General features: G+C 41.0%; 1 protein-coding gene across 1 annotated transcript in view; it reads right to left on the bottom strand.

Moving 5' to 3' along the window:
* exoc2 (exocyst complex component 2) overlaps positions 1-15118 on the bottom strand; it is a 48155-nt gene that overhangs the window by 22992 nt on the left and 10045 nt on the right. The window contains exons 3-7 of the mRNA XM_041934933.1: positions 13364-13521; positions 11275-11451; positions 9253-9379; positions 6602-6715; positions 4738-4862 (exon numbers count right to left, since the gene is read on the bottom strand). Of these exons, the coding sequence (XP_041790867.1) occupies positions 4738-4862; positions 6602-6715; positions 9253-9379; positions 11275-11451; positions 13364-13481 (661 nt within the window). The 5' untranslated portion in view covers positions 13482-13521. The remainder of the gene's footprint in view (positions 1-4737; positions 4863-6601; positions 6716-9252; positions 9380-11274; positions 11452-13363; positions 13522-15118) is intronic.

Genomic DNA, 15118 nt, shown 5'->3' on the forward strand with positions numbered 1-15118 from the left:
GGTGTGGCTACCCCAGCGAATAAATAAATGGTGTGCAGTAGTGGGCAGCTGGGTGCTGAGAGCTGCAGTGTGGGTTTATTGACAGAGTGGAAGAGAGGTGGAGAGGGCTTAGGAGACATTCTCATACATACTTGTGGAGCGATTCAAATATGCAACAAGCAGACATCTCAAGAATGAAGTTGAGAGACAGAAACATGGAAAAAAAAAAAAAAAGGACAACGATCCTCTCATTTCCCTTCTCTCCACTTCCCTGCCTGTCTTCTCTCGCAGTTGTTCCACCACAAATACTGGTTGTTAGCAGAGCCTGGACACAGCAGAGGGGGCAGGAGGCAAAGTGAAGGGGGAGCGTTCTGTAAATAAATATGTGGGTCCATTCTGACAGACAGAAGCCTCAAGGCAGAGACTGAGGTATTCTTAAAGCACACTGTTCAAACATGCCACGGACATCGCCGGCCCCTTCGTGGACCTCTCGCTGTTCACAGACCAGCTGAAAATGCGGCCAGATGCAGGTTCGGACAAAGGCGCGTAGACGTGGGAGTGTATACGGGAGAGCGCAGGATTGATAGCGCTCAACACACAGGAAGACACAGACACACACACGCACACACAGCAGGTCTGCTTCACATCTCCACACTCGCCCCTGCCCTGTTGCCAGCTGTGTGTCCTCTGCATCTGTCACACACTGAAGGGCTGATGACGCAACAGCTAACCTAAACATCAGGTCAGAGTCCGGATAACACGCGCAGCCAGGACCTGAGGAAGAGCCGCAGCTCCCGCTTCACTTCCTGGAAGCGTTGAGGAGAAAAAAAAATGAATAAGAATAAAAATACAGTGTCCCTGGATTCTAAAGCTGGAGATGTTTTGACTCCTGCTGGGGCTGGGCGCTCAGGGAATAGGCCCTGGGAATCTGGCATTTTTGGAACACGGTAGCCGTTCTGTTTCCTGCATCACTGGGAGACTTCCTTTTCACACAACAATGAAAAACCACAAATTTCAACATTTTAATAGAAACAACCCTGGACTTCCTGACAGGCTGTCAGTCAGTCAATCAGCTGGAGCAGCTCTGTCTCAGCAGCATGGCTCCATTTGTCACTGAGGCTCCACAACCAAACAGTCTCCATGCCCTTAACCTTCCATCTCTTTCACCAGCCTGTGGTGGTTCACATGGAGTGTTTACAAGACCACTTATTCCCTCACTGGAAAAAAAGCCCTTCTGCAAACAAGTAGAATATTATATCAAACAAAAAATGGGGAAAAATGACAATGTGTTTTCTTGAAGCTAGTATAAAAATCCGCCAATAATAAAACATTATCTGACCTAAATGTAGTTAGAAGGACTTGATATAAACCACAACAATTTTTAGGTGCTTGAAACTACATCATGTGATCTATCTGGAGGATCTAACCTGACTTCAGGTGCATCCTGTCTGACCCTGAGACCCCAAGTGAGTGATGCTGCATTACGTCTCTGGGTCAAAGCCTCAGGTACAGTACTAAGCCTACAGTTCCCAGGGGCACAAACACATTAAAAATTCATGCAGTTCTGATTTTAATACATCGGTAACACTCGATTTATATCCCCGGTTGTCCATCCATCTTTAGATCTTTAGCTAGAGTTGATTTTTTTCCCTCTTAGATTTGCACATCTTAATGTTTCATAAGCTATCGTACAACAAGAGCTTTTTTCCTTTGTAATCAAGGGTGCACTCATTCAACTTTTAAACTCTTTTCTTTTAAATAATTCAGATACCACAATATGAGTAATCTGCTGATACAGATTCTCGATCTGATACCAAAGGACTCTTTCTTCCAAATTGAAATCTGTATACCACAGATCATTTTTATGCAAAGTACCATGAGGCCAGGAATTACTGTGGTGCTAAAACTTAAAGAATGGATGCTGATCTGGGTGCAGCACATTCAGTGCAAATCTTTTGAGGCCATGCAACTTGATGATGTACTTCTCATCTGCCCTTTGGAATCTTTGAGAATACAACCCTGCCACAAAAAGCTGGCTCGAATCCCCGGTCTTATTTATCCATGCGGCAACAAGCAACATTAGTTAACTCACCCAAACAGCTTGGTGATTAACAGGATTTGTGGTTTGCAGATGCAAAAGTTCATAGTTCGTTAAGAGACATATGATTGTATTTTTCTATTTCTGTTGGAGATGGTTTGCTGTACTGGAGAGCAATTAAGAGGGAATTAGTGGGGACAAGAAAAAGAGAGGGCGGGAGAGAAACCCCGTGGATGGTGAAGTCAGAGTCCTGATGTTTTTTCTAAATATTTTTGATCCGCCTCATTTCTTTCCCCAGATTTGGCTCCTCTTCCTTGTTTCCACCTTGCCGGCAGCAGTATGCTTGCATTACAAAAAAATACCTCCAGACTTCTATTAAAGTCATCAATAAAAATCTCACATGCAAGCTGAACTGAAAATAAACAGGAGCGGAGACAAAAATGACTCGATGGTGACTGAGAGGGCTGGAAGCACTACGGCAACTTCTAACGTGGCAGATTCGAAACAAGAACACACAAGGCCCCTGTTAATTTCTTTTTTTCACAGCTCATTTCTTTTACAGTTTCACAGCTACATCTCAGGTGAGGTTCATTTGGAACAACTCAGAACAACAGAGACGTGCCAAATGCTGCTGAGGGACAAAGAAAGGATTCACAGCGGCTCAGACAGCTGTGCTAACTACGCCTGGCAGTGAGCTATTGCAGAGCTGTCTCGAGCTGGCTGGCTGCTAGCAGCATGCCGGCTGGTATGTCGGTTTGGCTGACCATACTTAGTATACAGAATATCTCCACTTGAGCTATCCATACTGGTCTACCACTTCATTTTTTATGACTGAGGGACAAATTTTGGCCAAGAAAGGATGTTGCAGTGCTGTAATGAGTCACGGTGAGAAGACAGGAGTCAGGAAATTTAAAAAAAATAACTTTTGAGTCAAGTTGCTGCTCCAAAAATGAGGAGTGTTTTCATGAAAACTACACTTAAAAAGTGGGACTTGTTTGAATAAAGTTGCAAAGGGAGCCTGTTTCTAGTCGAGCATTGATGATCTTTTATAGCGTTTCTGTTATAGTTATTCAGTCCTAAAAGTGACCTACCAGAGCTTCTAATAGCTGTCGTACATTATGTTGTGTTGCCATGAAGGAAATGAACTCATGACAAGTGAAAACAAGTGGAAAGCACAGAAAATGGCAAGCTCATTCAGACCTCTTCCAAAATGGCTGACCATAAAACACTGAATTTGGACAATCTGGACAGATTTGAGATTTACGTTTTAAGACAGGATTAAATAATTTTTGTTGCTGACATACTATCACCTTCTGAAGTTATTATGATGAACAGTTGTATATGTGTCCATAGATTTGTTATACTTATTTATTTATAAGTGCTCATCCAGCAGACAGAGCCATGTTAACATTCATTTGGAGTAGCGGTAGAAATATTATCTCCTTTTAGCTGTGTTTTAAAAATGAAAAATACTGACGTGTGCAGCTTTAACGAGGTAATTCAAGCTCCACTTTTAAAGGAAGAAATGATCTAAGGTTGAGAACTAACTGATGAGTTTGGCAAGTGAACGATGTGCAAACTTTCTCCAAACATTGTAAATTATAAGAGCTGTTATTAAGGTAAAACTATTGGAAATCACTGGTTAATGTAGACTCACGTTCAATCATTTGAACGTGATTCAATAATACATTTAGCCATGTTAGAGTTCTAGTTTAATTCAGTGTCTTCCTTACATTCTAAAAGACATTTTCCAAAAGTGCTGGTGGCAAAGCAAGCCAGGCATCTTATAATCAGGGTCGATTTACATTCAGGCCAATACTGTACATCCCATCCTGTTACACAGCTCATAAAGCATCACTATGCCCTCTTGGTTCACAGGTCACTTGAGTGCATCTATGGTGTACTACTTCCTCCATCTGTACATTTCCCATTGGGGCAGTGGGCACACAGTAGGCACACTCAGTCTGAACGTGAGAATGACTGTGCATTGTTCCCATTGGTCATATTGGGTCTGTTATCAGCACTATCAGTCCTAATACTCTGGCCTGCATTGTGTTGGTCTGCTCCGTTTATTTAGATTCAGCCACTAACAATGAAAACATCGCCTCTCTCCCAACCAGGGCACAAACACACGGAAAGCAATAATAATAATGATGGAGGCAGAAAAGTGTACGTATAAATAGTAAGGGGAAGTAACTGAGCGGCCATGGCGGGAGGAGAGCGTAAACAGACAAAAGTATGAATGATGAAGCAAACAATTGATTTGAGGTACCTGGCAGAGCGACAGCAGTCAGTCTTTGCTACCTTCAAATCTTTTTGGCATCTGAAAGTCAATGTGGCCAAGTGTGTGTGTGTGTGTGTGTGTGTGTGGGTGTGTCCAGGCTCCAGGGAGACTCAAGTGAGACTGTGTGTGACAGGTGAGAGCTGATCTCATTTTGATGAAGGTGAATTAGCCGTGTTGTGGTTGGCTGGTGTTACTGTAGCAGAAAGTGGAGGGTTTTCACACAGCGTCCAAATGAGCCTCTTTAATCAACCGCCGCTAGACCGCATGCGGAGGGGGGGGGGGGGTCCCGAGACACGAACACTTGCACACTTAATCCAAATATCAAGAGCTCTTTTTTTGAGCAGAGATGAAGAGTGATGATTTGGAAGTTTGTGTATTAATTGGAGACCATTCGGTTTGGTTCCACAGCACACAAAAATGTGTTAATCCCTCTCACCTGCCAGAGCGTCCTGGGCCTCAAAGAACGTACTGAGGCCCCCTTTCACGTAGGCCAGGCTCCCCTCGTTCTTCTTAGTGGCCTGCTTCTTCAGATTACTGGCTGCAATCTTCAACTGCTCAAAACTGAGGAAACAAAAACAAAACAATCACGGCATATTATATTAGGCTTGCAATTTGTGATTACTTTCATGAATTTTTGGTCTTGTTAATTGATAAACTGTTCAGTCCGTAACATGTCACACAAATAAAAAAAAATGCCCTTTGCAAGAGTCCAAGATGACATCTTCAAAAATGAGTCCAACTCAGAGTGTTAAAGTGAGAAAAGCAGCAAAGTCACCAACAAATGTTTGCCTTTTTTTTACTTAGTAACATAATTAATGGATTATTAAAATTGTCGTAATTTTCTCATCACCTAATTAATATTTTGCCATTTTGTTGATAACAGACACTTGTTTCACTACACAGCTCGCACACAAGCCTGTAACTGAGAAACACAACTGTGCACACATTTTTGGTCAACGTGAGCACGTGTGTCTGTGTCAGTGTCCTGAGTGAGGTTTCCTCCACAGGAAGAAACAGTCACCCGGCGAGGTCCAAACAGAGGCCCCTGGTCATGCTGGATCCTGGGGTCTGGGTTACTGGAAGGCTAAGCATGGGGAGAGGAAGCCAGGAGAGTCCAAAATAACTCTCCTCTGCCCTGACATGACAGTCAACTGGGCTCGGGGTCTTTGGGTCAGCAGGCTGCCTCGTCGACATACCGAACTGTCCTCTGCCGGACTGAAAGACCATGTGAAGATTCAGCCAAGAGAACAGAAGCTCACCATGAGTGTAATAAAATCAAGAGTAGTGGGGTGCCAAGGTGAAACTGTAGCGGGCATGTCTGTACTGTATGGGTGTTGCTGATGTTTCAGCTGGATTGCAAGCATTTAAAGCTGCAGCAGGAGCTTCAGTCTAAAGCTAACGAGCCAACTCGCTACAAGCTATAAACCCTGCATCAGAAACAACACTCTTGTTGCTGATGGTGCACAAGTGTACTTGTAGTATGAATCTAGATGTATTCCTTAAATTGATACTATCAGACACCTTCTGTACAGCTGCATTTTTAACCATTCAACCTGTGTCTTCCATCAGATAATAGGATAGTCTAATGAGAAACACGTTTGACCAAAATGACAAAAAGGTTAATGGGTTTGGCCAGACTAGATTGACTGAAATAGTCAATGTAATCTGATTGCTAAAAAAAGACTGAAACAGTTGAGGTTTTCTCTGACTAAGATAACACTAAAATGCAGAGACTTTTCGCCAGCTCAGACTTGACTAGAAAAAAACAGGATGACGTTGGCTAAATATCATACAAACTAAAAAGGACAACTGACACAGGACTAAGATTAAGACTAAATAAAAATATGCTGAGAACACTACTTCAATGCAACTGCAGTTTACTATCATCAACAAGTAAAAGAAACAGAAATACTCACATCTGAGAGGCTGGAACCTGAGTGTGCTGTCTTTTCTTGAAAAATTACTTAAAAAACTAATTGATGATCAAAATTGTTACAAGTGAATTTCCCATCGATTGACTAAACAGTTAATGACAAATTGCAATTCTACTGCAACATAATCCTCTGTTTGGCTTGGTGAAGATACAGAAGGTAACGCCTCTATCACAACACACGGATTCACCTGCCAGCAAGGAGTGTTCCTGCAAGAATGCTTGTGGGGGTAAATGAAAACTCTGATGTCTGGAGAACCTGTGTCAAACACAGATGTTTAACTGTCGTTTTTGTTTTGTATTTTCCACTAGTTCTTATTAGTAGCTACAAGGGATGGTAACTTAAGGTTAGTGATAACAAAGGACCGACCTGGAGCCTGAATGGTTTTCTATGAGGTACCAGGTGGCAGAGAAGTTCTCGCTGGTGAAGTCTCCACTCATGCCTGGAAATGTCAGCTCCATGTCTTTCTGTGGGATTTTGCCTCTGGGAGAAGACAGATACACAGAGGTGAACACAGAAAAAAGGCTGGACACATGAGAACCCTGCTGTGAAAAATAAAAGATGTACAATATGTAAACAGTAGAAAAACACTAAGGGCTGTGTAGTACAGACTGTAATGACGCTAAAATAAAGAAAAATAAATGTAGAAATATATTAATGATAAACTGTGAGTGAGGAGGGCTTGGCAAAGGATTTGTGTAAATGTGAGATAAATTTGTAATATGATGTTTGGGTTAGATTTTCCAGCAGGGGGCAGTGTACTGTTGAAAAGTACCCAGTCTGGGAGAGCTTGGCGTGGGAAGTGCAGTGTGTGACGCCTGGGTGCCCCTTGAGGACCCAGCACTCATTAGGGAAGCTTGATCTCTACTAATGACCCGTGGCCTACACAAACCAACCCCCCCCAACCACCCACTCTGCAGTTATACACACATGCAGAAAAAACGACGCATGCACGGTACAGTATTAAGGTCTAAGAAAATCCATTTACAAGAACACAGCGGTGACGTATGCACAAACGAACTCATGCAAAGAAGACCAGAAGTACTTAGTATTGAGTACATGTACACACTAATTCATGTATCTGACATTATATCATTTCTGCAGAGTTGCTGCAATGGTCAAATAGACTATAACAAACAAACTACAGACGTTTAAGTGCAAGTTTCCTCATTGATCAAGTGCATACATGCATATATGTAGGTTTATATATGTAGGTAGAAACACACATTCACTGCAAATGGACTAGTAATATTTTGGGCTCTGAATATTATTACTGCAGGTGGAGATGTTGCAATGTGTATGAGGCACTATATGTACCTCTATCAAAGATCACAGTTATTTTTTTTTCTTTTAAACCCTTCAGTTTCATCTTAAATTCATGCTCAAGAACTTTGAACTAAACTTTTCTGTAAATTCAAGTACTGTTTTAAAATGGAAGTAAATGAGGGTAGCTGAGGGCACTCTCCAGCCTCGTAACCCTAACCCTTGTCCACATAGCATGTGTACCTAAATGACAGGTCCTGCCCTGTGACCAGATAAGACAAGTTCCTCTACACTCCTGGCCTGAGTTGCACCAGCTGTTCAGCTTGTCCTCAACTACGTTCACAGTATTGTGTAGCTGTGCTTCACTAAAGTGTGTTACACTGTTAAAACCGAAGCCCTTCGTCATGTGTCCTTGCTAAGAAACATTTGTAGCACTGTGCAGTCAGAGAATTCAAAAATATAAACTCTGAAGATAGAGCAGCTTTGTCTGTAACAACCAATATATTCTAAACTTACATGCAAAGGTCAGTGGAATGTGGTTATATTGTTTTTATATTTGTTTTATTCTTCGTACATATGTATATAGAGAAATATATATATTTTCTATTGAGTATGGATAAAAGGAAATAAAGAGGGAAATACCCAATTATGCTTATTGTCATTACTTGTAGTCAGTTGAGCCATACTGTGTCATTTCATGAAATATCACTGATATGAATGGCCCCTAATAAAAATCTTGCCAGTTTCTGGACACTGTTGGTCGACTGAGGCTAGAAACTGTTATCACTCACTGACTAGGTCTGATGAGTAGAGTCTGCACATTATATCTCCAATTCACACATTTTTCATTAGACAGCATTTTAGTCTGAGTATCAGGTCATACATGCTGTCCATTCTCACTTTAACTGTGTCATACATTGTGTTTGTGTTATGCTAGTTTTGTGTGCTGCTGAATGGTTACACCTTGCAGTTAAGCTTGTGGAAATATAAAGTAACTAACAACTTAGCTCTATGTACAACATACACAGAGTCATAGGTTGTACCAGCTGAAAAACCATCCAGTGACATCACTGTACAAAGAGCACAAGAGTGATGCTCTCTAACAAACAGTTCTTCCATTTAAATACTTAAAAGTATATTTTATCCTAAAACTCTCCCTGACCACATCAACACAAAGTGATAAGCAGCACAGATGACAGTGTGTCCATATATTACTGCCAAAGGAAATTAGGTAGACCTTTTATGCTGGATGTTCAATGCAACCCTGAGACATGAATGAATGGTACAGCCTGTTTATGGGGGTCTCGTCTCTGACCGCAAGCGGTCACTTGCCCCCGGCCCCCCTAAACCAAACAAACACTAAGCTAGAAATGCCAGAACCTGACAACACAAACTATATATTACAACTCCTGCACTCCCTGCCAGGCGCGTGGGAGGCAGCACCATGCTGCCTGCTCTGAGGCGGTATACAAACGTGTGTGGGTCGCTGCTTTAGTTCTTTCCAAATCCCTTTCTATCGTCGTCCTCTCTGCTTTATACACAATTATTCTGTTTCCACTCCCTGTGAGCAGCGGTTAGAGGCAGTTCAGCCATTGCTGTGTTGGCATAATATTTCAAACGCCTGCATATGGGGAGAGTTTGTTTCTGTTTATGGATGTAAACCATGACTCAATGGCTAGAGCGCGTGTGTTTATGACGGTGTGATTGTGCTGAGCGATTTTTGTGTGCGTGTGTGTTCGTGCGTTCTCAGGCCGTACTTGTCTAACTCGATGCCCAGTGGATTGCTGGGTCGCAGGGAGAGGGGGGAGATGCCTTTGTTGCGGTCAGTCCTCATGTCGTAGTAGTTCATCTCATCCACCCACACGGCAGACTGGTCCAGGATACCTGCAGGACAGGGCAGGACAGGAGAAGCGAGACACACGTCACTGAGCTCAACAACACATCCCAGATGTGCGCTCACACACAAACACATGGACGTACGCGCTCTCAAACACATTTTGCACACAAACAAACATGCGCATTCATGCAGCACAACATATTATACTTTACTTTTTATTTACTTTATATTTTAACTACAAGCCCAAATCCAAAAAAGTTGGGACTGTGTAAAATGTAAATAAAAAGAGAATGCAATAATTTGCAAACAAACTCTGTTTACCGATAGCAAACGTACAAAGTGTTCCTGAGCCCATGTAGTAAAATACCGAACTGAGCCTTTCCAGGATGCCCCTTTCATACCCAATCATGATACTGTCACCTGTTACCAATCAACCTGTTTACCTGTGGAATGCTTTTGGAGCAACTTTCCCAGTCTTTTGTTGCTCCTGTCCTGACTTGTTTGAAACATGCTGCTGCATCAAATTCAGAATCAGCATATATTTACAAAAATCAATGAAGTTAATGAGGTGAAACTAGAGCTGCAATGATTGATCAGTGACTTGATCTTGTATGTAATTAATTTGCCAAATATGTTGATGACGGAATAATCACTTTGAGTAATTTTCTAAAAAAGTTAAAATTCTCTGATTTCAGCTTCTTAAATGTGAAAGTTTTCTGTTTTCTTCACTCTTCTATGTCAGTAAACTCGATATCCTTGGGTTTTGGACAAAACAAGACATTTGAGGATGTCAACTTGAACTTTGGGAAACACTGATCAATGTTTTTCACCGTTTTCTGACATTTTACAGACAAAACAACTTACCAGTGATTTGGAAAAGACAGATTTACTGACGGTGAAAATAAATTTTGAGCTGCAGACCTAGGTAAAATATTACATCTATTGTTTTTGTATTGTTTTCAATTGAGTATATGTTAAAAAAAGATCAGCAAATTCTCACATTCTGTTTTATTCATGTTTTACACAGTGTCCCAATTTGTCTGTAATCCGGGTTCTACTGTGTATTTCTCTGCGTCGTATGACTCGAGTGATTGAAGTCGTACACAGACACAGAAGCTTCCAGGGGACGCACGAGTCAATAATTGGAATAATAGAATCAGATTGTAAAAATTAAAATGAACATCGTTTGCTCATTATCCAAAATCACTGACGTGTGGTTGACTTCAGCAAATCATGGGAACAGGTGTGTTCAGCAGTTTTGGGCTTTTTCAGTCTGCTTGTGTTTTGTTTTGTTCACCAAAATAGGGAACAGTTTCTTTTTTTCTTAAGTGCCTGTGTTTCAGCTATAGTCAATGGAGCGCTCTCACCCACCGTGAGGATTCCTCCCTCTGTTGCTCCCTTTTTTTTAATCCTGATAAGGTTTGTTTTGTGAAAAAGGTTCCTTATCTGAATCATGTTTGTCAGCATAGAGGGTGTAATACAGATTGTAAAGCCCTCTGGGACAAACTTGTATTTTTGGGCTACATAAACTTTACTTGACTGCAACAAGTGCTGAAACAATTATTATTCAAATGCTATTTCGAGAATTGATTAATTGTCTGTCTTTATTGTTTATCAAGCCATAATGCTGGTTTCAGCCTCTTAAATTTGAGGATTTGCTGCTTGTCTCTGCTTTCTGTCACTGCCAACTGAATATCTTTTGGTTTTGAATTGTCGGTTGGAAACAAACAAAATGAAGACGTCACCTTGAGCTCTGGGAACTTGTGACGAACACTTTTCACTATTTTATGACATTTTATAGACTAAACATTGACGGAATCAATTGAAAAAAAATGAGTTTAAACGCTGATGTAAATAAGTATGAGCTGCAGCCCTAGTCGCAACCTATCTGTTCTTGCCCAGGCTAGCAAATCAAACAGATTTTTTGAGTCATGAGTCTTACCAATCCTCTCCGGCCTGAGCAGTTTGAATGAGACCGTGGAGGTGCCGAGACCTCCAGACTTGGTGGTGACAATGATCTCTCCCTTGTCGTCTTTGGCAGGACCCACGCGGCACACTATCTTGCTGGCTGACATCCACTCGGCTGTCAGCAGGCAGTTGTGGCCGCAGATCGACAGACCTGAGACGGAAGACAGAGGGAAAAGGTGAAACGGGTGAGATACAGCCACACAGTGACAGCACAAATAAACAGAACGTAGCACAGACACACACAGACGATCTATAACACGAGGAGCTCGTTCACACAGAATTGCCGTCTATCCGCAAGTTTAGTCAAACTGTCATCGAGGGTCAAAGTTCAAGTTGGGGTTACGATGGGTGTGGGTGGCCGTGACCTTCCTTCCTCTCTCACTCAGCTCCTTTAAGCTAACGTGTGTCACTTGAGTGCTAAGTGGCCCATTACTGGCACAATGCGCACTCTGCGCCTACATCTGTCGTCTTCTTTTTAAACCCTCTTGAAAACTATTTGGACACTAGAAGACAGACACAGAGATTACTCTGACATTTCCAACTGAGGGGATTCAGCAAGCCTCATGAGTGTATAATCAAACATCATAAAAGCTTGTGAAAGCTGATCAACAAATAGCCCATAAAACCGTGAATAATATGCCCATTAGAGCCCCATTTCCTGCCTCTGTTCTCTACTGGCCACTTTGTTTGAATACATAAGCACTCACACACATTTGTGCATATCTAATTGTGTAATTCCAGCCCCCAGGGACATTCATGGTCAGAAATAGACCTGTATCACAGGCCAGAGCACGGCATGCCAAGCATGGAGTGGTGTGTGAGTCCTCTGGACTCTGGACTCGAGGAGGAATTGGCGAACATGAGGGAAAATATCAGTATAGAAAAAGTGTGACGTTCAAACACATAATGAGAACAAGATGGAGGCAGTCCATCTGTGTGGCTCTTGAAAACCAGAAAAAAAGACACACCACCACCAACGCTTTTTTCACATGAATGCGTGTTGATAAGCGCTTGAGTTTTTGTAACTCGTCATCTGAATAGAAGACAAATAGACACAGAATTTCACAGAAGACATGAAATTTAATTTCATTACTGCAAAATATCTCAATATTCTATTTGGTTTAGTTTTTCTTGACTAAAGTGTTTAAAGAGCATTTTAAACCTAAATTACATGAATGGATGCATCTAATTTCAAACTACACTATGAAATGTTTGAGCACATTTGTCATTTTTGAATGAATTTTCTTTTGCTTTGTGCCAACAGAATTTTAGGAACTTTATAGAATCAAAATACTTTTTATAATACAACACTTTAAACATTTAAATAAGCAGCCACTTCAAATTACTAATTATTGCTAAAATGTACTCAAAATGTAATATAATTTTTCTTCAAAAATGCTTGACATACTTTTAGTTTTTTTTAACTCAATTTATGAAGCTGTCATGAAAGTAACAACTGAATAGTAATCAGGCGTCCTGTCCACTTACGGATCGTATAAACAAAAACAAACTTGACACCAGTCTGTTTAAAAAAGGGCTTGCTGTGGTTTGTTGATGGATAAGTTAATAAAATCAGTTAATACGCCTCAAGTCACAAAATACTCTACATACTAGATCAGAAATTAAATGACAACACAAAAAGGAGTTATATTTACTCAACATCCGTGTCTCTCTTTTTCAACAAAAGTGACCACCACAGACAATAAAAACATCACCTAAGAATTAGTATTTAGGGTAAAAGAAATAAATGTTAATTACATAATGTGTTGACATCTTATACGCGTATTTTTACATCTGTTTTGCTGATATAAAAATATATATATACTGCATACTTATCTTGACATATTTATTTATATACCTACATACATATTCTATGAAGAAAGAGAGAAAAAATATGAAGGGGAGCATTGTAAAGGATGAATATGGAAGCTCTTCTTTCCCAATGAAAATCAATATTGCTGAACAGATATTTATTTTTAAAAATTAAACAAACATAGAACTGACAACATTTTACCAAGACAGAGCTGCGAGTGCGGTTAGTCGTGTGGTTCTAAATGTATTACCGATGAGGTCGGCTGGGCCTGTGCCCAGGTTTTCTCCACGGATGGTAACTTTGGTCCAAGCCGCACCCTCCTTGGGCGAGATGCCCGTGACCAGCGGGGGCTGACGGGCACGAGACATGGTGGCCTGAGGCAGTCAGGAGCACTGGGTCGATCAGTACCTGGACATGGGAAAAGACAGGCAGAGGGAGGCATACATTAGAGGACACGATGACTAACACTCAACAAGCACCATACACTGACAGTTCAGTCAACACATATGAACAACATCTTATAATGAAGCAATCCATGCTTAAATCACCAAGTCTTTACAGAAAATTAATAAAGGGTTTTGAAAATCATTTAATTTTTTTTTGTAATTTATTAAGTAAAAACAGTTGCTGGTTATAGACTGGAATTAAAAAATCAGACTCATAGTGCAAATAATCATTAGATGTAGCTCTGGAAGCTGAAACAACTTAGAAATATATAATACAAGCCAAGCACTGCTGTAAGAATGAATGAAGCATAACTGTACTAGAAGCATCTGTAGTGAACAATACCCACCAGGTCTTAAAAAGGGAAAAAAAATAAAAACAAATGCTGAAAAAAATAATGTCAATATAGAATAAAAGCTGCTCCTACTTGAAAATACTTTTTTTTTTTGTTTTTAATACACCAGCTGCTATTTCTAACAGGACAAACAGATATTTGAGGCTTTAGAACTGACTGCGGACAGCAAAATACAAGCAGCATTTGGCTGGCAGATAGTGTTAATTTCCCACCCTGTAGGTCTCCAAACAACGTATGCATTGCAGCAGTTATCTCGCAGATAATAGGAAAAATAGAGAAGGGAGCCAAGAATGAAGGAGCAGACAGAGAGCAGGGAGGAAAGGAAGAATGTAAACCTCACAGCGAAGGATAAATAAACCTGGACTCTCCAATCATTCCACATAAGCCCACACAATACAGTACAGATTATGGTACAAACGAAGGAGCACCCATGCAAATCAGTTCATGTAGGGGCTGAGCAAAGGAAGGCAGGGAATCATTCCAAATAAAAAAATGAAAGGATGTATTTCAGCAGCACAGATGTTTGCTAATAAATTACTGCCAGGTCTCAGAAAGGCTGACCAATCTAGACTCTGTGAAGCAGCTTGAGCGAAGCTTCCGCCCTTTTGCTCCGCAGCCAAAACACGTTCTCCACAAACAATGCAGGAGTTCACACGGACCGGACCTGCAACGAGTTCGCCGTGGTCACCCTTTGCACAGTTATATGGTCAGTAATTACGTGTAGGCGTACAGCTGAGGTGCAAGAAGACTTCCAAGAGCCAAGGGGGGGCGTCAAAATCAAAGGAAATCAAAAGTGAATGAGCACAACATTGATTAGTCTACTTGTTAGAGAGACTTTCCTGTAAAAACAGCAGCAGCCAGTAAAGAGCCCCAACATCTGATTATTCTACTTATGAATGTATCTATGGTGTGGGGGGGTTCGTATTACTAGATTAACAAAGCCATAGAAACTAGTTTAAAGTTTATAGTTAAAAATAGCACAAAACATTAAAGTACAATTTCCAAGAGAGCAATATTACATCCTCAGAGTGCTAGTTTGGTGTGGCCTGCATTGTAAAACCCAAACATATTCAGAGAAACACAGATGAGAATCTGGGACGAGCAGTGTTTGGCATTTTGGTTTGATAAATTACTTGAAGGACTGTAGTCTGCAGTCTGTCTGTCTTTTCTTAACCCTGGGGTCAAGACCCCATGTGGTTGTCTGAT

This window comes from Chelmon rostratus, chromosome 4 (genome assembly GCF_017976325.1).
Source record: "Chelmon rostratus isolate fCheRos1 chromosome 4, fCheRos1.pri, whole genome shotgun sequence".
In the NCBI taxonomy this organism is placed as follows: domain Eukaryota; kingdom Metazoa; phylum Chordata; class Actinopteri; order Chaetodontiformes; family Chaetodontidae; genus Chelmon; species Chelmon rostratus.